We start from the raw sequence: 25033 nt of genomic DNA, 5'->3' as shown, positions 1-25033 counted from the left end.
ATAACTGAGGTTACATTTAAATGGGGACAGACAGTCACTAGTGGGGTTCCCAAAGACTGTTTTAGGGGCAGTTCTCTTCAGTGTTTTTATTAATCATTCGGACACGGGATTCAACTAACTAATACTAAGCATGCTAAGTAAGTTTGCAGATGATACTAAATTAGGTGTTGACTCCCTCAACAGGGAAGTGTAGAGGGGGCTTGCCAAGAGATTTTGACAAGTGAGAGGGCTGGGCAATCACCAGCTGTATGAAATTTAACGAGACCAAGAACAGGATTCTGCTCCCAGGATGAGGCAATCCTGGATACATGTACAGACTGGGGGATGAGAGGCTGTAACACAGCCCTGTGGAAAGGGATCTGGAGGTTCTGGTTGATGGCAAATTGAATACAAGTCAACAGTGTGTCCTGGCAGCCAGGAGGGCCAACCATCCCCTGGGGTGCATCAGGCACAGCACTGCCAGCCAGTCAAGGGAAGGGATCATCCTGCTCTGCTCTGTACTGGTGCGGCCTCACCTCCAGTACTGTGTGCAGTTTGGGGCACCATGATATAAAAAGGATATAAAACTATTAGAGAGTGTCCAAAGGAGGACTACAAAAATGGTGAAGGGTCTAGCGGGCAGGATGTATCAGGAGCAGCTGAGGTCACTCAGTTTGTTCAGCCTAGAGAAGAGACGGCTTAGGGGTGACTTCATAGCAGCTTGCAGCTCCCTCACGAGGGGAGCGGAGGGGCAGGCATTGAGTTCTGCTCACTGGTGACCAGCGACAGGACCCAAGGGAATGGCCATGGGGCTGTCAGGGGACGTTCAGGGTGGATGTTAGGAAAAGGTTCTTCAGTGACAGGGTGATTGGGAACTGGTGCAGGCTCTGCTCAGTCAAGGCACTGAGCCTACTGGAGGTCAAGAAGCATTTGGACAACACTCTCAGGCATACAGTTTATTTTTTGGTAGTCCTGTGTGGAGCCATGGGTTGGACTTGATGATCCTTGTTGCTCCCTTCCAATTTGGGGTATTCTTAAATCTATGATCCTGTCATTAAATAGGCTACAGCTATGAAATTCTGCCTCAGGCACTTTGAACAAAAGAGTAAAGTTAATAGAAATATCTAAAATGAAGGGTGCATTGTCAGTGGTGTTGACATACAGAAATTTTTCTGACTCAAACTTGTGAAAAGTATTTGGGAAACAAGCTATATAGGGCCTCTGAAACCATTTAAAAAGTGAGTGTAGTATACATGCATTTTAGGCTTTGCACCATAAAGTCAACATGGAATATGTACTAGAGTGTGTGTTGCATCCCAAGATGAAGTGGTATGACCACAAATTCAAAATTCTGAAGAGGGATATAGCTTCAAAGAGCCTCAGAAACATTTATATCTCTTTTAAGCTCAGTTTCTTAAATTAATAAATTCCTAAACTTCCAATTTTGCAGAAATCCTGAATTTCATGTCATGTACAAATGGGTACTGCTTGGCTTTAGTAACACCATGTATGCTGATACAGTTTTCAGCTTTCCAGAGTCTTTCCAGTTTTTCGGGGTGTGCCATTTCAGTCTTAAACAGTAAGGAGTGAGTGTCTGGTTATTGTATATTCTTCTGTTTCATCTATCTCATTTAACATAGGAATAAGATAGGAGCAAATGTCATAGGGAGAAACTGTTGTACATCTTTGTTCGTTTCTTGTCATCAGTTCTACTTAGGGATCATCAAATTAGGAGAAAGCATAATCCAGTTATTTTATGGAGTATGAGACAAGTTTCTTCCTGACTCTCATGCATAATTAGTCTCTTCCAAAGCACTTCATTTGATTTCTTTCTTATGACTGTCTTATCTACTCTATTGGTAATTTTACATGGTAAGAACCATTGTTATCTGGGTTATTAAATCAAACTGCTGTTTGGAATCTCTCCAGCAATGTATTGGAGTAAATGGTAGAGCCTAAACTGGAAAATAATTGATTTTGTGGTCTGAAATTCCAAAACGGGAAACTTTTTTTTTCCAGAGAATAAAAAATTAAATACCGCTATTACTTGGTAACAGTAGTAAAGGGGAAAAAATGAAAAGAAAATGAAAAAGAAAAAAAACTAAAACTTTTTAAATATACAAGGCTTTAGAGATTTTTAATATAGGATTGGGAAACATCTTCTCTACAACTCTTATTGTTAATTCTTCCTTTACTATTTGCATTTGTTCCAGAGAATAAACAGAAGAACAGTTAAAATTCAGTTGCTGCAAAAGTTTTCTCTCTTTATAGCAGCACAATCTTACTCATTTCATAACGGTCTTAGCAGCCAGTTCATGAAGCTCATATCCTCATTTCAGATGATTTCTTTCATTCGGACTAAAACAACTGTTATCCATGATTCTTGCCAAAGCTTCCTACCAAAAATGGAAGCTGTTGGTACCATCACCTTGAAAAGAAATGAGAGCGCAGCAATCCCAACTTGTGTACTTTTTCAATAAAGCCTTTTAAAAAGTAGCATGAAAGCAACTTGTGAATCTAGAAGCTGGAGAAGAAACAGATGATTGGGAGTGGCCTCAGTATTATTTTTTTTTTTTTCAAATGATGACAGGTCTTCTGGGAATAATCCTCTCTATAAAAGGATAGACTACCTCCTTTTATTCTCTGAAGGGAGGGAAAGCAAAGATATCTCTTCAAAGGAAAGAAGTGAAGCAGTTCTTGGAGAATGGGTCACTTGACATTACAATACAACACATTAGTTTGTTAGCATGTAAAATGATGGATTTTTTTATCTTCTGTCTTAAGGTCTTTTAAAAAGAAAAGGAAGTCAAGATACCCTTTTGAAAGAGAATGAGAAGGATGAAAAAGCTCTACCTTTTTATGACAGAACTGAGAGACTGTTCAAACTGTATAGGATTATCGAGATTTTTCAAACAGTTCTTAAGTCTGCATACTATTGATACGGAAATCTCCAAATCCAATTATGAGCTGTGGTAAAACTGAGTATTATGTCAACAGCTGATTTTTACGGTAACATTTTTCTGCATAAGCTGTTCAAAAATAAAGCTATAGTAAGACTGAATAGCCCATTGACAGAGTAATAGTAATAACGTTCAAGGGAAATGAAGACATATGGAGATCTGTGAGCATAACTGTTTTTGTTATTCTTCTGCACATTTTTAACTTTGTATGTAGCCTTAAATGTGTAGCAAGGAATGCATGGATCTTGGAGACTCTTGAAGCTCCTTCAGTTCTTTCAGCAAATAGCATGTGTTAAAATATATACACATACATTTTTGCCTACGACTATTAAATTTATAGTGACAACTGTCATTGAGATTGAAGAGCTCTTATGTACTCCAGAAGAAGCTTGTAAAGGTGGAAACACAAGTTCAGGATGGAGTTCAGCTCTGTCATTTTCTCACAAAGTCTGTGAGATTGCTTTGCTACAGACTCCTGTTTATCCCCACTTCTGCTAAATGGAATTATTACTGAGGTTAGGCCTCGCTTTTGCACAAGAGATGAATTGTTTAAGAACGGTGCAAGGTTTTTGCCTTTCTATACCTTGATAATGGACTAATAAGCAAATTTTAAGAGGAGCAAAATTTAGGTGCCTGTGGTATATAGAGGCAGAAGAGAAATTCATTTTTCTTATGAAGGTACTCTAAACTGGTTTTGGATTGATCTCTTCTCCTCATTGACAGTAGCACTGGGGGAAGAAAATAGTATCCTGTACTTTTGAAGTTAACATCTCTAAACACCAATGCCTCTAGAGGTCTTGCCTGTTTTATGAAAAAGGCATTGCATATCGCAACCCAAGTTTAAAGATAATACGAAAACACTCCAACTTCACTCAAAATAATTATGTGAATCAGATAGAGACAAATATTTTGAAAATTACAAGAGTTTCTGGTTTTCAAAGAAGTAAGACAAATAGCATAGTTTTAAATAGGATTTATGGAATCAGCAATCCTGAGAAAGCTGTTTACTGAAATGAAGATTAGACTTCTTCAGTTCACTTACAGTCAGGTGTCTTTCAGGGGTCATTTACTGATTCTTATCCAGAAAGTCAAAATGTCACAGAAAAATTCTGATTGTTTAAAGATCCCCAAAGATGCTCAGTGCTTTCTTACACTGCAATTTCCAGTAGAGGGAGCTTTGCTATTATATTTAGTAGAAAAATGACTTTGATGAGTATTTTGCATCTCCAATCTGAAATAGTGTGAAACCATTTTTTTTTTTTTTTTTTGTGATGCAAATTTGTGACATCTTCATATTGAAAAATTTTGAAAGGGGCAGAAAGGACAAACTGTTTTCTAAAAAGAAAATTTCCATATTTAGTATTGCAGTATTTCATCATAGTTCCTCTGAAACTGGAGTTCAGTATAAAGCAGTAAGTGTGCTACTGTGGTGGTAATATCAAATTTGCTCCATTCTCTGCTTTCTCTTTCCCTGAAGGTAGTGAAAGATTAGTTTGGAGTGAATGGTAACGTAATTTGTTTTTAATATTTCTGCGGTTTGTTGCTGGTCCAAGAACAACAGCAAAAGAGTTGCACAGAATAAATTACTTTTGTGGCACTGACGCTTACTTGGCTATTCCAGTGACCTTCTGTCCTTGACTCAAAGTGCTCAAAAAGGAAAGATTCTCCTTTGATTCTTTTTTCACACATTCAGCTGTAAATGCCTATTCCTGTCTTGTTCTTGAAGATGCTGAAGTTTTTGGTGTGATGGCATCCATGTGGCAAGAGCAGGCATGCTCTGCACTGTGTTCATACTAATGATGTAAGGATATATTGCTCCCAACTCACAGTACTGTTTGCTTGAGGTAGGATTTTTTTTTTTTTGTCCTTTCCAATCCTTCACAGATTTTCATTAAGTTTTTACAAGTTTTAGTTAGTATTTTTCTAGCTTTTCCTTTGTTGCCTACGTGCAGAAAAACAACAACAACAACAAAAACAAACACAGAACAAACAAACGAACAACTAAATAAAAACAAACAAGCAAAACCACACAGGAAGTAAAATTACAAGAACGTCTTCCCAAAAATACGTAGTCTTTGAGTTTCTCATTTCATGCATCACCTCATCAAGATTTCTAAGCTTCTCAATCATCTCCTGTTGTGATGGAGTGCAAGGGATGGACACACCAACAATCATTACTGTCTTGGAGAACATCACATTCTTTTTCCTGGCACAGACAGTCCATTAAATGGAAAAAATATAAACGTGGAAAGATTATTGTTCTGTAACAAGATAACATAGTTATAATGTTCTCTGTATTTCATGCTGGGTTGAGTCAGTAGCCAAAGACAATACTGAAACCTCTTCTGTTATTGTTCCAGGATCTTCTTCCACGCATATCAGTTGTGTTTTAAAGAGGTCTGTTCCATTATATTTGGGGTCATACAGTGTTTATGTAGGTAACCAGAATTTAAGATTAGACTATTGTACTTGAAAATGCACTAAACATAGTGGTCTTGAGTTAATTGTGGTTCATGAACTCCCATAAAATTTTGCATTGGCTAATATTATGTGTACATGTGGTCTGGATTGTTTGCAGTTATGTTAAAAATATTCAATACTGAACCATTCAAAATTATTTCCTGCATATTGTTGCATCTTTTCTACTTTATTTTGTTATTAACTGATAAATTTAATCGTTTAGGTGGTATTTTTTTTAATTGCTAAAACAGTGCTTTTTGGCGCTGATGTCATTTGGCTTTCATTCGGCTAATAGAAAGCAGGTTATAATATATCATGGAATCACTGAATGGGTTGGTTTGGAAGGAACCTTCAAGACCACCTGGATCCACCCCCCTGCCATGGGCAGGGACACATCCCACCAGACCAGGCTGCCCAAAGCCCCATCCAGCCTGGCCTTGAGCACCTCCAGGGATGGGGCACCTACAGCTTCTCTGGGCAGCCTGTGCCAGTGTCTCACCACCCTCTGAGTAAAGAATTTCCTGTAGCAGCATATTTATTGTTAACTTTGCCTGTACATTTTCAGAGACAGATGTATATACTTTCGGACTTGGACAGTATGGGCAGCTGGGACATGGCACTCTTGTTTTTGAAACTTCAGTACCAAAGTCTGTGAAACACTTGAGGAGACGTAAAATACATAATGTTACATGTGGGGAAAATCACACTGCTGTAATAGCAGGTATGTATGTGAAAAATTCAGAAATGCACTTGTAGTTTCTCTGTGCTGTTAAAGCTTTCGTTATAAAATGAGTAGTAGAAGAAGACATTGCAAATGTACTGGTTTCTAAAGGTTAAGGAGTTAGTGACAAATTCAGATTCAATATTAGGAATTTGAGATTCACAACCATGCATAGTTTTGTATACAACATCTCCTGGAGAATTGTAACCTCATAATCATGTGTTGCTAACAAGTATGCTTGTTTAGAAGCCTTTTTTTTTTTTTTTTGCTACACAGTTTCAATCCTATTGTTTCATTTTTTTTCCCCAAATGTCTAGACTAACTCTAATCTTAGCCAGTTCTTTGTCTGAAAAAATACGTACTTTTAGATCATATTCATCTGTTGAGAATCTAAAAATAATTGCTCAGTTTTTGCTTTGGGAAGAGAAAAACTCCTTACTTGCATGGCCTGTTACTTTGTTCGTAATGTTTTTGTCCTGTTTTTCTGTTGAATCTTTGTTGTTAATAACATCTTTTTTTTTTCTACATGCAGAGAATGGCCTCATGTTTACTTTTGGAGATGGGCGACACGGCAAGTTGGGCCTTGGAGAAGAGAATTTTGCGAATCAGTTTGACCCCGCTCTGTGTTCTAATTTTTTGAGTTTCACAGTCCTTTTGGTAAAACATTTTGTCATGCTTCTCAGACATCAAGATGTTTAGATTCTTATGAAATGTTATTAGTGAGAGCTGAAATCTCATTATAGAACAATTTTTTCCTGCAACGTTTAATTAGTTGATAGCCTAGATAAGAGAATTCTCAGGAATAACCTTATCAATGACTATAAATACCTGAAGGGAGGGTGTGAAGAGGAAGGAGCCAGGCCGTTTTCAGTGGTGCCTAGTGCCAGGATAAGAGGCAGTGGGCACAAACTAGAACACAGGAGGATCCCTCTGAACATCAGAAAGCACTCCTGTGCTGTGTGGGTGATGGAGCACTGGCATAGGTGGCTCAGAGAGGTTGTGGGGACTCCCACCTTGGAGATCTTTAAGAGCTGTAGGACGTGGGCCCTGGGCAACCTGCTCTAGGTGGCCCTTGTTTGAGCAGGGCGATGAAGTAGGTTACCTCCTGAGGTCCCTTCCAACCTCGACCATTCTGTGGTTCCATGATAACACAAAAGGAAACACAAAAAGGACATTGTTTTCGCTCATTGCATACACCTTTAGTTTGGAATGTGTTTCTTTGGACTACACATATAGGCTGTTTTAGGGGATTTTATTCAGCAGCACTGGGCTATAGTGTTTTAGTCTGTAAAGCCGGTAGTAGTCATAAAAGAAAATACTAGTTTCTTTTTCGTTTTGGCAGTCGGGGTGGGGGAGGCTGGGAAGGACACTAAATCTTCTCTGAAAACACCAGAATGATATCTATTTAAATATCTATTTAATTTTAATGATTATTTGTACAGTGGGATATTTGTAAAATCTTCAGATTTTTATTATTATTAATTTTTTTTTTTTTGCAATCCATATAGGATGAGAAAAGAGAAGTACTCTTCTCTTTTTAAGAACATTATTCGTATATATTTCCTGGGGTTTTTAAGAAATTAACAGAATTGCCAACATCAAAAATGCAAACATTACTAGAGGTTGAGCAAAATTTGAGACTTAAGTACATGGCTTTCAGTGCTGTTTGTTTACAGGACATAGAGTTTAATAAAGTTTTGTCAGAAATGGTACAGCTTTTAAACTTTTTTAAAAGGGAAACCTCTGAGCAATAATACCTTGTCTATTGGAGGTTGTAGGACTTTACATTACATTTTGTAGATATTGTAATAAAATGCCTGGGTTTATATTACTGTAGTTATTTGTTGCCTACATTTTGCTCACTGAAAATAATTAGCAACAGTCCTTTAAAATAAATAGCATAAACAGTCCTTTAAAATAATTAGCAACAGTCCTTTGAAAATCAGTGGAAATATCTTTTTTTTTTTTTTCTGTATCAGTAGTTTCTTAGCCTTATCTAATGTGTTGTTGAATACAAATGTATTGTATGTTAGTGAGGAAAAATGAACATAGTTCATTAGTCATTAATAATCATAATTATGTACTTCTATTTAACTAAAGCAACTAGATTTGAAGTAACATAGTATCACTTACTTTTGTTTTGGTTTTCTTTTGATCTAAGTCCCTAGGGATGAGATCCTTGTTTATATTCTTGCAAATGAAATAATCAGAACTTTGTTTTGCTGCTGTAGGTGGCTTGTGGTGGTTGTCACATGCTTGTTTTTGCTACTCCGAGACCTAAAGAATCTGAAGAAATACTCTTAGAAGATTTATATGAGAGCCGTTTGATTGCTACTATCTCTAACGTGAGTGGAGAGTCACTAGTAACAAACACCTTACAACTAACATCAGCACGAATGCGACGTCGAGAGAGGGTAAATTGAGAGTTGTTGAGAGTTGCTGTACTTTTTGTGGGAAACAGTCACTTTTTAAACTGAAGTAGCAGCATATACTCAGCAGACAAATGTATCTCATTCAAATATGTGTTTAATTTCAATGTGTAAAAAGAAGAATGAATATCCACCCTCTTCCCAAAATTGATGTAGGTAAAAACATAGCTATTGGCCAGATTTTGCTTGTTTATGCGTATGAAAAACACTCCAATTGGGCTTGTATTTTTTTAATTCTAAAATATGTATTCTGTTCCTTTGCATTTTTCAAAATATCTTAGAAATACAATTAAATAAGAAAGAATCTGACTCCTTTTGATGTTTCCTCTGAGTCCTGGATAGATTGAGCAAGTTTATAGTTTATACATTTTCAAAGAGAATCTCTCATTATCGTCTTAAAACAATCTTAAGATCCTCTTGCTACTTGCAACAGTGTTTCTTCTCCTTTATTTCCAGCTACATATTGCATGTGTTTTCCTTGAGCAGCACAGTGAGATGGTCATCTCACTTTCCTGTCTGAAATCCAGCTCAACCACAAAAACACAACAGAATACTTTCCTTTATTTTGTAAAAATGTAGTGATGCTGTGGATCAAATACCTCAATGCAATTGAGAAACAAGTATTTTTATTTTAAATAAAAATAAAAGTTCTCTTTCTTCTTTTTCTATATTTTAAGACTGCTTGAGATTATTGTGTAGAAACCATCTCAAATATCCCATTATACATCTCTCCAATTTTTAGGATTACAAATAATCAATATGTTCAAGAAATCAAGTTTATACTTGTATAACAAAGTTAGAATGGTGTATCATCAAATGAACGAAAACATCAGTCTTATGTACGGGAGGTTACTTATGTTTAATTTTTCTACCCTTATCTTAAGGATTTTCTCAATATATGTTGGTTTTTTTTTTTTAATGTTCTAAAGGAAAGGTCACCAGAACAGTTGATTCGAATGTCACGAACTCTGCCTCCACTGGGAGATCACTTCTTAAAATCTTCATTGCACTTGTCTAGCAACACCACCCCGCTCTGTTTCTCTGCAACAAGTCATCCTAAAGCTGTGCCTGTGGAGGAGAGACATCATGAAAAAGGTGAATTGTCACCACATTTTGCTACTCTTTTCTGAGAATTAATGAGTGTTTGGCAGAATACAGACACAGGAGTTGAGAAATATGTACAAGAAATGGCCTCAAACTTGGTTCATGTTTGGAAAATGTGCATAAAGATTTAGAGAAGGGATGAGTGAAGGAAAAACAATGCTCAGATTGTGGTTCCTGTGCTTATAGAAATACAAGCTTATAGGAATACAACTTTATAAAAAGATCAGTAACCACTTTCTCTGTTGTCATGATGAAAAAGAATTACAGAGAAAAAGTGATTAGGAAACATCTTAAAGACTCAGGGAGGTTTAACAGAGACCTTGGATAAGAAAAGAGGTATACTAATTCATACAGAAGCTTTCTTCCTCCTTTGGAAATGAAAAGTACTGTTCACTTTTTGTGGTCTAATATAATAAGGGCTTGGAATATCCTACCTAGTGCCAAAACCTGGGTAACAGTGATGGATATTGTGCTGGACTTGTGCACAGGTTCTCTAGAGCAGTACAGGAGTTATCTGAGTTCCTTGGGGTGTGTAATTTCCTGGAAGAAGGAATGCTGAAGAGTGCAGAATGCAGTGTTTCATGTAAAAATTAGTTCAGATTGATTGGACAGTCAAATCCAATTTAACAGTAATTAATTCAGCTAAAACTAAAATTATTATTAGTAGAGTTACTAGCATGTCTATAGTGGTTCCAGGAAAGCATTGCAGTGAAATTTGAAGTGCATTTAGAGTCTTCTGAGGTCCAAAACCTAGGATTTTGTGCCATAAGAAAATAGTAATACACGTAATGAACCTGAGAATGTAGGTACATTTTCATAATGCTGCGTTGGAGTTACTAAACTCACTCTCCATCCTCTACACAGGTAATGTGCAATGTAGGTAATATGACTGCAGATAATTTACTGTAATTGCTACACTACTATTGACAGATTATCCAAAAAAAAAAGCTTTGTTCCTTGTAACATTTATCCTTTGAAAGCCTGCAGAAATGGTCAGAGATCAGCAGTGCACTGAGGCTAGATTTTTGAGCTACCATTAATGTTAATACTGATCAAAATGAGGTGGAAGTGTTTCTGCTGTGTCTTAGGTTGGGAGGATGAGGAATCTCAGAACTTCAGCCCAATGTTAGTAAAATACCAGTAATCTCTCTTTTACAAGAGTAGGCTGTACTGCTTGATATATATCACTTACTCAGATGGTATTTGTTTACCTTGAAGAAAAGAATCATCAAAAAGATGAACCTGGTGAAGGCTCTGCAGAAGATTCAGATAATGAAAATAAAGACAGAAACCTTGGAGATACAACTGACATCCTAAACATGGTAATATATTCCACTAATGAATCTGTGAGTTGAATGCTTTTGTGCAGGGGGACAACAACGCAGATAAGTCACGTTTCAAGTTCTAGTACAGAACTTTTGTGTAGCACAGAACTTCAAATGTGGCATGAAGAAGTAATGACATACTATTAAACAAGCATACATTTCGTGTCATCGTTATACAATGAAAACATTTATTTTCCTTTTCCAAGTGATATTTTATTATGACATTGAAGCAGTTGTTACCACAACCCCTCCCAACACTCTGCTCTGGATATCAGAAAGAAAAGGAGAAGAGCACTGGATACCCCATAGTGATCTCTATCTCTGAACTTCTTCCTCTTGATGATTTCCAGGAGAGAGAACTGCAGGAAGAGAAACAGATCTCTCTGTTCCTCAGAGAGCTTTTTTAGTATAGGTGGAACATATTAGAGGGAAGACCAAAATGGAGACAGTTTGATTATTTGGTGATCCTCAAGCATGTTCCCAGATATTTTTCTTATTTAAAAACTGTTCACCTTATCACTTGTGCATCTTCCCAAAACATTTTATTCTCTCAGCAGGTAGGGCATATCCTGACCTTAACCCAGTGCAGCAGAAAGAGAGTTTTTGTTTTCCTTCAGTGGAATGTAAACAAATGTGCAAATCACTGTGGACTCAGCTCAAGATATCTTGTCAGTTGTACTGGGGGGATTGCACATCTTACAGGAATTTGTTTGTACTTAACAAGTACTTAGTAATTTAACAATCTGTGCATACCGTATAAACTTAGAAAACTTCATTTACAAGAAAAAATTGTTTTCAGATGTGATGAACAACATGGCTTTAATTAATTTACTGAGACATAACATCGCACCCTTTATATAATGGACTTCTTTCCCCTTTTTATTTTTGTATCCATTATGAGCCAGTTTCAAAATATCAGAATGAAACAGTAGATTTGAAAAACATTTGTCAGGTAAACTTGTCAACATAAAAAAACAAAACCAATTGATCTTCATGAATTTAAATGAAAGTAAGCTGTTACAGCATAGATGTTTAATTTTTTCTAAACTGTGGAAACATATTTTGTTGACCAGTGTTTGAGCAGGAAAAGCCTTTAATGGCATGTTGATGATAAAGTTCTGGAAGTCAGAAACCAGAACTATCCATGCCCATTGTCTTGAAAAAGAATATGGTGGTTAAAGCATAAGCAGTTAGCTATCAGCTGCAGAGAGTATATTCTACTCATTTATAGTATATGGGAAAGAATGGCAAGAATCTCACTGTTCTTGCCCACCTAGTAGCATTCTTCATTGCCTTGCCTTTTATATTTTTCTTGCTGAGACAAAGATAAAGGCATCAGATTACAATGAAAAAATCTGCTATAGTGTTTCTTTGAACGTGTTCTTTCAAGGCTGTAGAATCAAACTGGATGTTAAGCGGAAGGCTGGGATGCTAAGGTAGTAAAGTGTTCAATTTGTAACCACAACTTCACACTGGGTGGGAAGTGGATATAAAACGTGCTTGTGGGCACTAAGAGAAGGCATGTAGTTTTCAGTCTCCATAGTCTCCAATATAGACATATAAGCTGCTTACCACTCTCACTCTTTGTAAGAAATAAATGAAGGAGTGGATATAAAATATATGAGTTTGAATAATCATACAGACTTCTTCTCAACCTGGCTATGCAATAGTATTACAGTGGTCATATGCCATGATGGTGCTGTGCTTTGCATTTCTCACACTTCTCAAAAGCTGTGTGCATTCCTGATTTAATCAAATAGCACCGCTTCTTCAGGTTTTAACTTACTAGTAATGTCATAATTGAAATAGCAGTTGTAAATTTAAAAGAAAACTTACTCTGATTACAGTTTTTGACTACAACGCTGCTTTGCTTATTCGTGGGCTCAACAGTTCTTCACTGCAAGATCCAGCATTTTCTCAGAAGCCTTTTTCTGAAGAAGTCTTATTGTCCCTTAGAGTGTTGGTAGCTGGAAAAGTAACAGTTATGATGGAAGATGGTGCTGCCTAGTCATTTCTCTTGTTCAGGTCTCCTTTTGCCTCCTCTGCTCTTCAGAGGAGCAACTCACTGTCCTTTCAGCCAAGAACCAGATGACCTGAAAAGGCAAATTACCTGATCCCTTTCCTTCACTGGAGAAATGATTAATTTGGCAACTGTTTTAAAGAGGAAGTGCCAGTTGATGCAATATGCTTATGTATATGAGAACAGAAACAAAGCACTAACCTTCAGGTAGTGAAAATCTGCAGCCCACATAGTATTAATAATTGTCTGAACATAAGAATCTATGATTTTATTAATTTTTTAATTAAGTAAGCTTATTTACGAAATGTGTGTTCCAAAGAGGCCCTGCCATTTTGCTGTCAGCAAGAATGTAATTAGCATATAGAAGTAGGTATAAGTTTCTGTTAATCAAATTTTCCTCTACTTGTTGGGGTGCTTTCACATTTTTAACATGTATGAAAGTGTTTACTGGTTAGATGTGTATCATCTAGTGACAACACAATGAGAAAATTGATAAATAATAAGTTTAAAATCAGTATTTTAATCTCTAGCTCAGGGATTTTTAAAGTGCTTTTTGACTCAAAAGTTATCAGCTAAATAAAAGCAATAGACTAAGTTCATATAACATTTAGAAGCCTAACCTAAAGACAAACATTTACCTATCTTCCTTACCGAATGAGAATGGTAAGGATACACAGGAACCTTTTTAAATGTTATACTGCATATTTCCTTTGAAATAGTGTGAAGATTTGAGTTCCTTTACAGAAACTATAGCTTTCATTTAACTAGCAATGTAATTGGCAAGCATGAGGCTTGAAAAATAGTCTAAGATTCTCCAATGAAAAAGTTTTTTGAAAATGTTGATACGATGTCATTGTGCGACCCTTCCTTACTAGTTATATTCATTCTGAGATCTCATTCTTTGCAGACACATGTGATGAAATTGAATTCCGGTGACCAGTCCTTAAAATTATCGCCAATCCAAAAACAAAAGGTACTGTAACTAATTATATATTTATATTTATACTCATGTTTAAAATATTTTTATATAAAATATATTTAAAATATTTTATATACAACATTTTTAATCCTTGTATTATCCAAGTACGTCATTGTTTGTTTCTGAGTTTTAACAAAAGCTAGACAAATTTTATAGGTCTTTTCTTGCTAATATTAGGAATATCCAAGACGTAAAATTATAAAAAGCTAGCTGAAGTCAGGGAGGATTTGTGCAGGCACATAGAACTTGCATGTCCAGAGCAGTTTGAGAGTGTATAGCACTCTCCCAGTCTAAGGAGCAAGAGGATATCATAAACACTTTGTAATTTATTCCGGTAACATACATGTCTTCTGTTGATACCAGAATGGTTTAACTGACTTTCGGGACACAAAATAAGTAAAGACTTTATTTACAAAAAACAAGCAAACAAACAAAACACATTGTTGAATATATTTAAAGGACCAATAATACTGGTCTTAATTATAAAATTAAAATATCTTGAAATTATTACTCTGCTCTACTTCTAAAACAATAACAGTGTTTTGTCATTTTGGTATATTTCATTATTTTTCTACATATCATTCTACATTTAAAAAAAAGATTTTGCAGAATTTGTTAAATAAGAGTAGACTTCAAAGCAGAAAGACAAAAGATTTTCAAACTTAATAGAAAAAACATAACAATGAATCAGAAGATTTCCCAAGGGGACAGGTAGAAAAAGGTGTATAAGAAGCGTTATTCTTTCCTTCTGTTCACACTACCACTCTCACAACTTGCTGTTACTCTAGCTTATGGGATGTGATAGTGGCTGAACTGTTAGTTTTGCGTTCACGTTGAGTGCTTGGACAGTGAAAAACAGTACATTTGACATCAACAGGATGTTATATTCTTCTAATATATATACATCTAAATTAATTTCATTTGAAATACTCCACCTTTTATGTTACCTTTTGTTCCCATCACACAAATTGTTTCTTTTCTTGTTCAGATGTTTCTGTAGTCTTTCTTTTGCTGTCATTTGTCCTTAATGTTTTCCTTCTTTCTTTTTAATTTTCTGCTTCTCATGTGGAATAGAAGAACAATAAAAATGTGAAACTTAAAAAATATGGTAAGGGTGGGCTGAAAACTATTGATTCTGATTTCATGCAGAAAGGTCCAGAATTAGACTCTGGTTCTTTACAAAAGCAGTCTTCACTTTCAGAGTCACCAAGAAAACATGCAGATTTAGAAAAAAGTGCCTTTGTAAGGAAGCCTGTGGCCAAAAAAATTAGAACGAAAGGTAAATCTGAGCATGCACAAAGTGTTAGTACCTCGAAAAGTGGTGTTCAACAAACCAAGGACAAATGTATATTAGTGAAAAGGGAAAAAGAATATTCAGAAAATCCTGAAATTGCCAGAGAGGAAGTAACACATAGTTTTCCCACTGAAAAACAAATTCTGACTGAAAAAGCAAATTATTCAGATAAAACGTCAAAAGTTGTTAGATCTAAGCAATCCCTTAAAATAGATGTACTTCCATCTGCATCCAGTAATCAGCTCCAGATTGGTTTAATTGCAGAAAAATCCAATCTTGTTGAAAACCAAGGAAGTCAAGAAGCAGTAGAAAGTGGAAACAAAATAAAGAATGCTGTTGAAAAATCTAATAAATGTGAAAGAATCAGTGTCAGAGGGAAAGAAAATAATGTAGAGGGGAGGGAGTTTAAAAAAAAGGATCAGATTTTGAAACAAAGAGCAGTAACTATGTCATCATCTTCAAGTGAAGAAAATAGTAATGACCTTGCAAAATACATACTTAAAAGTAGGGAAAAAGAAGGGGAACGTTATGAAGGCAAAGAGATCCAGAAAGCAACGAAAACAGTAGAAAATGTAAAAGATTCAGACTTAGAAAAAGAAGTCAGTGAAATTGAAGAGATGCAAGCTCCAAACAACATGAAAGACTATGTAGAAGACACTGATATAAAAAGCCTAAATGAAGAAGAGACAAACTCAGAAGCTAAATCTAATGAAGAGAGACAGTTAGAAATCGAGAATGATGAGGAATCTAATCAAGAGCAGGAAAGTGAAGAGAGTGGAAAGGGTAAAAGTGAAAAAGAAAATGGATATCAACTGAATGAAACAGTTGATAGTGAAGTTGAACTAGGGGAGGAAGAAGAAGAGACTGAGGTTGAGAAAGATAGAGACGAGGTTTCAGCAGAAAGAGATGACGATAAAGAGGAAAGAGATAATGAGGAAGAAGATGAAAGAGATGAATCACAGGTTGAAAGAGACACTGAGAATGAGAATGCAGAAGTTGAAGAAAATCATCAAGAAGATAGCACAGACCAAAGAGATGAGAAAGGCAGGTTGATAGAGGAAGAAGAAATATTAAGTGAGGGAGAAAAACAGGATATTGAGGAGGAGGAGGAGGAGGATGCAAAAGACAAACAAACTGAAAAAGAAAAGGAGGAACGGCGTGAAAGTGAGGAAGGTGATGAGAGTGAGGAGGGAGATGAAGATAGAGACAGGGAGGAACAAAAGGAGGTAGAGGCAGAACAGGAAGGAGAGGATGAAAATGAAGAAAAAGAAAGGGAGAATGAAGGAGATGAGGGTGAAGAGGGGGAGTTAGAAGAAGGATTGTCAGGGAGAGAAGAGGAAGAGAGAGATGAAGAAGAACAAGAAGAGGAAGATAAGAGGGCTAAGGAGGTGGGGGATGTTGGAGTGGAAGAGGAAGAAGAAGATGGGGAGGATGAAATAGAAGAGCAAAGAGAAGAGGAGGAGGCAGCGGAAGAAGCAGAGGTAGAAACAGAAGGGAAGGAGGGAGAAGAAGATGAAAACATGGAAGAAGAGGAGGGGGGAAATGAAGAGGAAGGGGAAGAAGAAGAGGGAGAAGGAGAAGGAGAAGAAGGAGAAAGGGGAGTGGAAGAAGAGGGAGAGGAAGTTGAGGAAGAAGAGGAAGAGGAAGTTGAGGAAGAGGGAGAGGAAGTTGAGGAGGAGGAGGGAGAGGGAGCTGAGGAGGAAGAGAGAGAGGGAGCTGAGGAGGAAGAGGGAGAGGGAGCTGAGGAGGAAGAGGGAGAGGGAGTTGAGGAGGAAGAGGGAGAGAGAGAGGAGGAAGAGGCAGGGGAAGAGGGAGAAGAAAAAGAAGAGGAAAAGGAGGAGGGGGGAGAGGAAGAGGAAGAAGAAAAAGGAGAGGAAAAGGAGGAAGACGAAGGAGAAGAGGGAGAAGAGGAAGAAGAAGGTGAAGAGAGAGAGGAGGAAGAAGAATTGGAAGGAGAAGATGAAGGGGATGAGGGACAGGAGGAAGAAGAGGAAAATGAGGAAGAAGAAGGGGAGGAAGAAGAAAAGGGGAAAGGTAAAATAAAAATTGTTAATAATAAGCTTCCACAAAAGAAAAGCCAAACCAGGAAACCAGGGAAGACAGAGAGTTCTGCTGTACCAAACAGCTCTAAACAAAAAATGAAGTCCAAACAGTGTGTAGCAAATGGTTTGCATAATTCAGAACAATTTTGGAACAATGTGCTGCCTCATTATTTAACTCTAAAGTAGTATGGACTACTGGATATGCATTTTAAGCCTACTCAGGAAGATCTGGAACTGTGGTATACTGATTTTAAAATGTAGCTAAAACTTTTTATTATACATATACTGAAGTGCCTATTTCTTGAAAAGGACTGAAGGAAATGTTTAGATTCGGGAAGCTCTTATGAGATAAGTCATTTGCAGAGTCATCTTAATCATATATGACAGTTGCTGAGGAAGGAAAGTGTGTATGCCTCAGATTATAACTTCATGCTGATAACATGAATTACACACTTTAATAGTGTAATCTTTGCCTTTGAATCAGATTTTTTGAAGTAATACATGAATTTTAGTTGCAGCTTACTTGTTAATGTGCCTTATATGAAAAAAAGTGTCAGTAAATCATAAAAGAAACACATCTTAAAATGTTATTTTACCATATTAATTCTCACTACTTTTCTTCTGTTTATATAAAATGTTTGTTTGAGTATTCAACATAAATTAAAGAAAGAACAATTTGCCAAATCTGCATGGATCAGTATATGAGAGGGAAATGGAAAGGCAAACTGGGGTAAATGGTGGCCTAGGCTTTTCCAAAGGCCTTAAGGTTGACTTCTTATTTTTGTGTGCACAATTATGTGCAAAAAGACAAACAAGAGCCTCAGAATTAGGCCTATATTGCAGTGTAGTCAGAATACATTTGCTTAGTGATAATTTTTGACTCTCACGTTAGGTAATTTGACAGAAAAGATGAAAAAGATTCAATAGCTGCCTACAAAAGTCTAAACTACATTAGTCATCTAACTCTTAAGGTTCCCAAGGAGGGGAATGTATTTATTGCAGTGTGAAGTATATATGTATGTTTTCAGGATCAGAGCTTAAGCTTCTTCTCATTGGAGGAGATTTGTGTTTACCCTTCCTAAAAGTCACGTCAGTGATCTCCAAAAAGAAGATACTGTAGTAAACCAAGAAACTAGATGGAATAGTAGCAAAAGTGGTGTGAAAGTCTAAACTATTTTTGTAAATTACAAAGTATGCTAATATTCCTAAGGCTTCCTTAAAATGCACAAAAAGATCTTGAAAATTATTTTTGTGATTTTGAAATACTGTGCTCATAGTGGTTGAACCAGCAAAAGAAGGGAAATGAACTCTCGTCATTCAGCATTATTAGTTATTACTATGATAATAGGTGGTCTGAGGAAATTTTGTAAACAGATCTCAGTATTGACGTTTTCTGGAAGAATTATTATTTAAAACTTATTTAAAATGAGTGCAGGAGAAGAAAGAAGCCAAAATGAGTAAACATCACTCAATAAAAATGTTAATGGATGATTATATTGAGATTATGAAACATTTTTAATGTTGTTTTGTAAGATAACTGACATTAAACAATCTTTGACACAGTGTCTCCTGAATTTATTTTCTCTAAAGACTGTGGTAGATTAATGATTTGCCAGTAGCTTCTAGTTCAGTTCAACCTTTCCTACTTCAATCACCCCTTTCATGTACCATGTTTGAAGGTAAGATCGATTTCAGTAACATGCTACATGCAATAACTATAGCAAGAATACTTACTCCTGTGACTGTATTTTGTCCCCGTGAAATTACTTTCAACCTTTGGAACTTTCTGGAATATGTTATGCTGACATGAGTATGTGTAAGTCTTTGGAAAAGGGTAAGTATCCTGATATTGTGATAGACTGGAACATTTTAACAGTTAAATGCACTTCCTAAGAAGGCAGCTTACTCTAGTAATGGAGTGCTGTGAAAATACGTATGTTTGAAACTAACTAAACTGTGTTATTTTATTTCTTAGGAAAGATTAGGATGTTACTGTGACTAAACTTAATACTATACTATTAATATTAACTATTAATATTATAGTAATAAGTATTTTTATAGACCTAAAACCATGTTTATTGACCATGGGCATCTTGGATACGATGCCTACTTGTTTGCGATTCTGAAATTCAGTCTTGGAAGAATGCTGTATGCTAAGAAAATTCTGTTATTTTTTATGAATAATATTTGAGAGAGAAAAAAAAAACAAACACAACAACACGAGAACACTTTGAAACAAGTGATTTCAGGTTCCACATGGGAATAAATCCTCATTTACTGTTTTGGTGTAGTTTATAATCTAGATCCTTAGGTAAGTTGGGACCATTTGTTGTTGCTCTCTTTACACATGCTGGTAGTATAAGTCTTCCCAATGTTTCCTTGGAGTGTAAAAGAAGCCAAGTTGTGGGCATCTCCTCGTCTTTATTCTGTCTGGATAAAAATTCTTTGAAATGAGAACTGATTTTATATTGCTTTGTGGATCATTCCTGTGGTAGGGGAAAAGCAGAGCATTGCTGCATCTCTTCTGATGGTTTTCCACTGAACAGTTACATAAATTGTACACTATGCCAATGTTTGGGGGGACTTTGGAACTCCATCAGCATAACTAGAGTGGAATTTTGTTTTATTTGACTCATGCAGATTTATAAAGCTTGGTAGTTGTGGTTTTATGGAAATTCAGCACGTCCTTGGTATTTACTATAGAAAAAAAGATTTATGTGCAGTACTTAACATGGCAGAAGTACTCTCAAACTAGTTTCTAGTGGAGAAAAAATCCTGAAATAGAGAGAGAAAACAACAGACATAACTGCCCAGACCAAAGGTTTATCTAGCCCGATGTCTTATTTCTGCCAGAGGCAACCTGTGAATGCCTGGCAAAAAAATAAATAAAAGTATGTAACGATACTTTTCCTGTATAACCACTCAGCCTTCAATAATCTTTGCTTCAGAAGTTGTATCTGTTGTATATAATAGCCTTTTTTTTTCCTTCATTAATTTCTTACACTCACTTTTTGAACCCATGGAAGCATTTTGTGTCTGGTCCATGTTTTGGCAAACAATTCTTAGATTACCTTAAATGTTGTATGAAGAAGTAACTCTTCTCTTTGTCTTGAATCTGTCGTGATACTTTCATTTGATGTCTCTGTATTAGAGAAGAGCATTAATTGTCTCGTGATTTATTCCCTCATAGTTGTTACAGGGAAAAAGTGTTCAACTCTGTGGTTGAAACCAAGATGAGATCAAAGTGGTTTATTGATATGTTAATAATAGCTAACCAGCAATCAATGAACTGCACATCCAAGATCAATAGCAGTAACACAGCAGGTACAAACAATACTAGACCTCCATAATATGTTAATAAGCAGATGCAAATTTCTGAGCAGCCTTTTGCTGCTGATTTCAGAAACTCAAATCCCCACATACACCTTCAAGAGCACGTTCACAGAACTGCACATAAATACAGGTCTCCTCACACCAGGCACAAGTTACAAGCACATGCCTGATTTTCAGGGGGACGGGCAAATCAGCTATTGCCAAACACCTCCTGTTAGAGATCAGCATGTTTGAGATTTATCAGTACCCAAGCTGCTTCCTTCAATCTGCTAATCCCCATACTGGTGAGAAAGCACCCCGTAACAACCCATACACACGAGGTGTGAGTCTGCTTCTTCAGTGTAGCCTGTCCAGCAGCTGGCGTGCAGGCATCTGGCAGAGAGGCTGTTCTCTCAGGCCTTGAGGAAGGTCCTGGTGCTGGTGAGGGAGCCCATAGCAGTATCACAACCAGTTTTGTTCACTCTTCTATTCCCACTTCCCTCCCCTAATGTCACAAATTGGTGCTTTTATACTTCTTTTCAAGCTGACTCTGACTTTCTTTGGGTTTTCAAGTCTCTGTTACCGTGTAATCCACCCAATGCTTATTTTAAACATATTTTGACATTGTCAATTTTCTCTTTGTCAATTTGAGGGCAAATGAATGCTCAAGTTTTTGGTATTCACCTTCCACGCACTTATATCTGTCAACACTGAATTTTATCACCCATTCACTTTATATAATGAACCCCCTCTGCAACTCTTCACCATGAGCTTTTGTCTTTACTCTCCAGAAAAACAGCAAGCCCTGTGATATCATGGTTCACTTCTCCCCAAATTATTTCTGAATAAGTTGTACCATAAATTTTCCCTCATGCTTGCAAAATTTCAGCATTTAGATTTTGTCATGTTATACCTGAAAATATCAAACTATTCAAATAATTGTTCTCTTTGTGTAATTTGTACTGAAAAACAAAATTGTCTTTCTCCAAACTACAGAAAATACCTGGTTTGGATTAACTATGTTTTGTTCTGGTGTCTTATCTGGGTAGGTACATCCTTATTCTTCAGTATGGGGCCATTAGGAAAAGGACGTTTAGCTTTTGTTTCCATTGCTTTTACATTTTCCCCCAAGCTTTTCTTAGCTAAAAGGTAACTTTTAGCTTATTTTCTCCATAAAGGAATGATACTTTATTGATCTTACTTCTCGGAACAGCAAACTGAATTTGCAGTGTGAATGTAGTCATTTGACAAATGCATGGCTGAGATACCCTTTCTGGTACAAATAAATAAAAAAAAAATTAAAGGGCAAAGCATATTTTTATATTTTTAATGCAATCTGACCTTTTTTCTTAGGACATATAGACTAGATTTATGAACTGTGAACTTTTGTATATGTCTTTAATTTTAAAATTAGTTTTATGGGAAGCCAAATCAAGTTCAGAAGTAACAGGATCTTCAGACAAAAGAATGTTGTCAGATCTGTAGCCTGTAATAGACTACATGGTATCTGATACACAAGGGCAAATTCTCAACTCATTTCTAGGTATGCAATTCAGATAAATGGTGATGTTTAGTCCTGTAGCATTCTACAAGCAACCGAGTTAATGTTTTTCTTGCACCAATGGCAAACCTATAGTTCTGTCCTCAGTTAAGTTCTGAGCAAAGTTCTGAGGAAAGCTCTGCAGGAGGATCTGGATAGGCTGCACCGATGGGCTGAGGTCAACTGCATGAAGTTCAACAAGGCCAAGTGCCGGGTCCTGCACCTGGGGCGCAATAACCCCAAGCAGAGCTACAGGCTGGGAGAGGAATGGTTGGAGAGCTGCCAGGCAGAGAAAGACCTGGGAGTGATGGTGGATAGTCGGCTGAAAATGAGCCAGCAGTGTGCTCAGGTGGCCAAGAAGGCCAACGGAATCCTGGCTTGTATCAGGAACAGTGTGGCCAGCAGGGCTAGGGAGATGATCGTCCCCCTGTACTCGGCTCTGGTGAGGCCGCACCTCGAGTACTGTGTTCAGTTTTGGGCCCCTCGCTACAAGAAGGACATGGAGGTGCTTGAGCGGGTGCAGAGAAGGGCGACGAAGCTGGTGAGGGGTCTGGAGAACAAGTCCTACGAGGAGCGGCTGAGGGAGCTGGGCTTGTTCAGCCTGGAGAAGAGGAGGCTCAGGGGTGACCTTATCGCTCTTTTTAGGTACCTCAAGGGAGGCTGTAGCGAGGTGGGGGTTGGTCTGTTCTCCCACGTGCCTGGTGACAGGACGAGGGGGAATGGGCTTAAGTTGAGCCAGGGGAGTTTTAGGTTAGATGTTAGGAAGAACTTCTTCACTGAAAGGGTTGTTAGACATTGGAACAGGCTGCCCAGGGAAGTGGTGGAGTCACCATCCCTGGAAGTCTTCAAAAGACGTTTAGATGTAGAGCTTAGGGATATGGTTTAGTGGAGGGCTGTTAGCGTTAGGTTGGAGGTTGGACTCGATGACCTTGAGGTCTCTTCCAACCTAGAAATTCTGTGATTCTGTGATATGTTCTTGACCTGAAGTCACTCATTAAGTTATAATATTTTACACTTATAATATTTTATACTTTTTCATATGTTTTAATGCAGAGAAGATAGGTTTGCTTATGCATAGTGAAAGATTTTGGTGAGATATCTTTGGCGTCAAAAAATTGCACTGCTGAGAGTTACTGAGGCTTTACTTTTCTGTTGCAAAAAGACAAAGCAAGTGCACTTTTCTTCCTCTGGGTGATGGGTAGGTTACAGGGCAGCCTGATGGAATGTCCCAGGTTTAATTTTCTGGGTCTGGAGCTTTGTAATTAGTAATAAGTAGTCCTCCTTTCACACAGAATTGTATTAGTGGTTTGTGTGAAATGTAAAGTATTTGTGGTTACATATTGAGAGTGAGCTAAACAAAGGTAGCTGTAACTAGAATTATGTATTAAACAAAGCCTTCATCTGCATTTATACCTGAGGAGATGTAGATCACTCTAGTGTTGAAGAGTAATGTTTCCCTCTTCCTCTATACCAGTGATGTTACAAGAGACTGCTGGGACACTCATCTGGAAACTCAGCAATCATCATCATCTTAATACGAGTTTGGGGCTGTGAGCCGCCCTGGCAGAGGCTGGATTTTCTTAAAAGGAAGTTTAAAATAATTACTTTCATTTTATCCAGTGTTAAGCCAAGTCGCAAAATGCCTCTCGTTATTAGAAACGCAGCAGCAGAACTACTGCAAAATGGACACTTACTGTCATTTCCAAGAAAAAACAGAACAATGTAAACATTTTTCTATAAGAATTTCAAAAAAATGCAGAAAATGCATCCATCCATTCCCAACATACTTTTGACAGACCCTTTGTCTGTTAACATTAAGAATTCTTTTTTTTTTTTTTTTACGCAGTATAATATCTTTCAAAGACACACCAAATTTCTGAGATAATATATTCTGATTTGAAGCTGCTCATATTTCATCTGTTTTGCTTAAGTACCTAGGATTTGTTTTGGTATGCTTTTTTCAAGTGATTAAAGATTAAAGGGTATTTATGTAAAATGGTTTATAAGAAATTATATTCGACGTAAATCGTCTTCAACTTGTTTTGTGATTCTTCATAAAACACGCTACTTCTGCAGAGTTGGTTGGTTTTTTTTGCTTGTTTATTTTTCTTTTCACCTTTGAAACTGATATTTTTTATTTGTTCTCCAAAGAAAGCGGACTTTTTGGAGAAGATACTGTTTTGCATATGAAAGCTGTAATGCATCTGAGCTATTTCACATGTTGACTTATCTTGGGAAATGAATAATAAAAATTTATTCTGACTTGCTGGAGAAAGTATCTTTTAGGTAATTCTATTTAAATCATTTTTGTAGTTAATAGATAAAGTCAAAATCTAAAGCAAACCTGAAAGTACAAATGCTGCCTTTTTTAGAAAGTAGTTTTACATTAAGGTTTCAAGCATTGTTAAGGAGTTGTTTATACTCAAACAAAAATTCAGAGAGGTATCTTTCTTCAGTTACTCCTACAATAACAAGCCGGCAAGCCACAGACTAATTACATCCCAGCCAGCTGAAATAATCTATAAGGTACTGGCAGCAACAAAGGGCTGTCTAGTACTGTGTACTGAACATCACTGTACTGTTTCTGAGTGATATCTGAAGTCCTGAAAATGCAATCAGATTTATTTTTAATGCAAAGTATCTATACTGCCAGCCTGCAACAAAAGTGGACAGATCTGTGGAAACTTACAGGCCCTCTTGTTTGGTTTCTGGTAAACAAACTATTTTGTTTAGTAAAGTGCAGTCAGAGATGACTTAGGAACACAACAACGAAAATGAGTCTGTTCAGTTTCTATCTACGTTGTTTACAGCTATTCACTATTTTACTCAAGGTTTCTCAAGTGACACCGTCCTGTTAGAGGATGCAAT

The 25033-nt window shown here is 36.8% G+C and overlaps 1 protein-coding gene across 1 annotated transcript in view; it reads left to right on the top strand.

Annotated features, from left to right (window-relative positions):
* RPGR (retinitis pigmentosa GTPase regulator) overlaps positions 1-17499 on the top strand; it is a gene marked incomplete at both ends in the record, with an annotated part of 45472 nt that extends 27973 nt beyond the window's left edge. Inside the window, 7 exons of the mRNA XM_084286909.1 lie at positions 5965-6120; positions 6653-6777; positions 8352-8534; positions 9479-9644; positions 10872-10975; positions 13906-13971; positions 15052-17499. Coding sequence (XP_084143035.1) covers positions 5965-6120; positions 6653-6777; positions 8352-8534; positions 9479-9644; positions 10872-10975; positions 13906-13971; positions 15052-17499 — 3248 coding nt within the window. The remainder of the gene's footprint in view (positions 1-5964; positions 6121-6652; positions 6778-8351; positions 8535-9478; positions 9645-10871; positions 10976-13905; positions 13972-15051) is intronic.
* Between the last annotated feature and the right edge of the window lie 7534 nt (positions 17500-25033).

The sequence above is a fragment of the Netta rufina genome (genome assembly GCF_964035555.1).
Source record: "Netta rufina genome assembly, chromosome: 1".
Taxonomy (NCBI): domain Eukaryota; kingdom Metazoa; phylum Chordata; class Aves; order Anseriformes; family Anatidae; genus Netta; species Netta rufina.
Note: the sequence above shows the minus strand (reverse complement) of the source record. Positions and strands in the feature narration are given on the sequence as shown.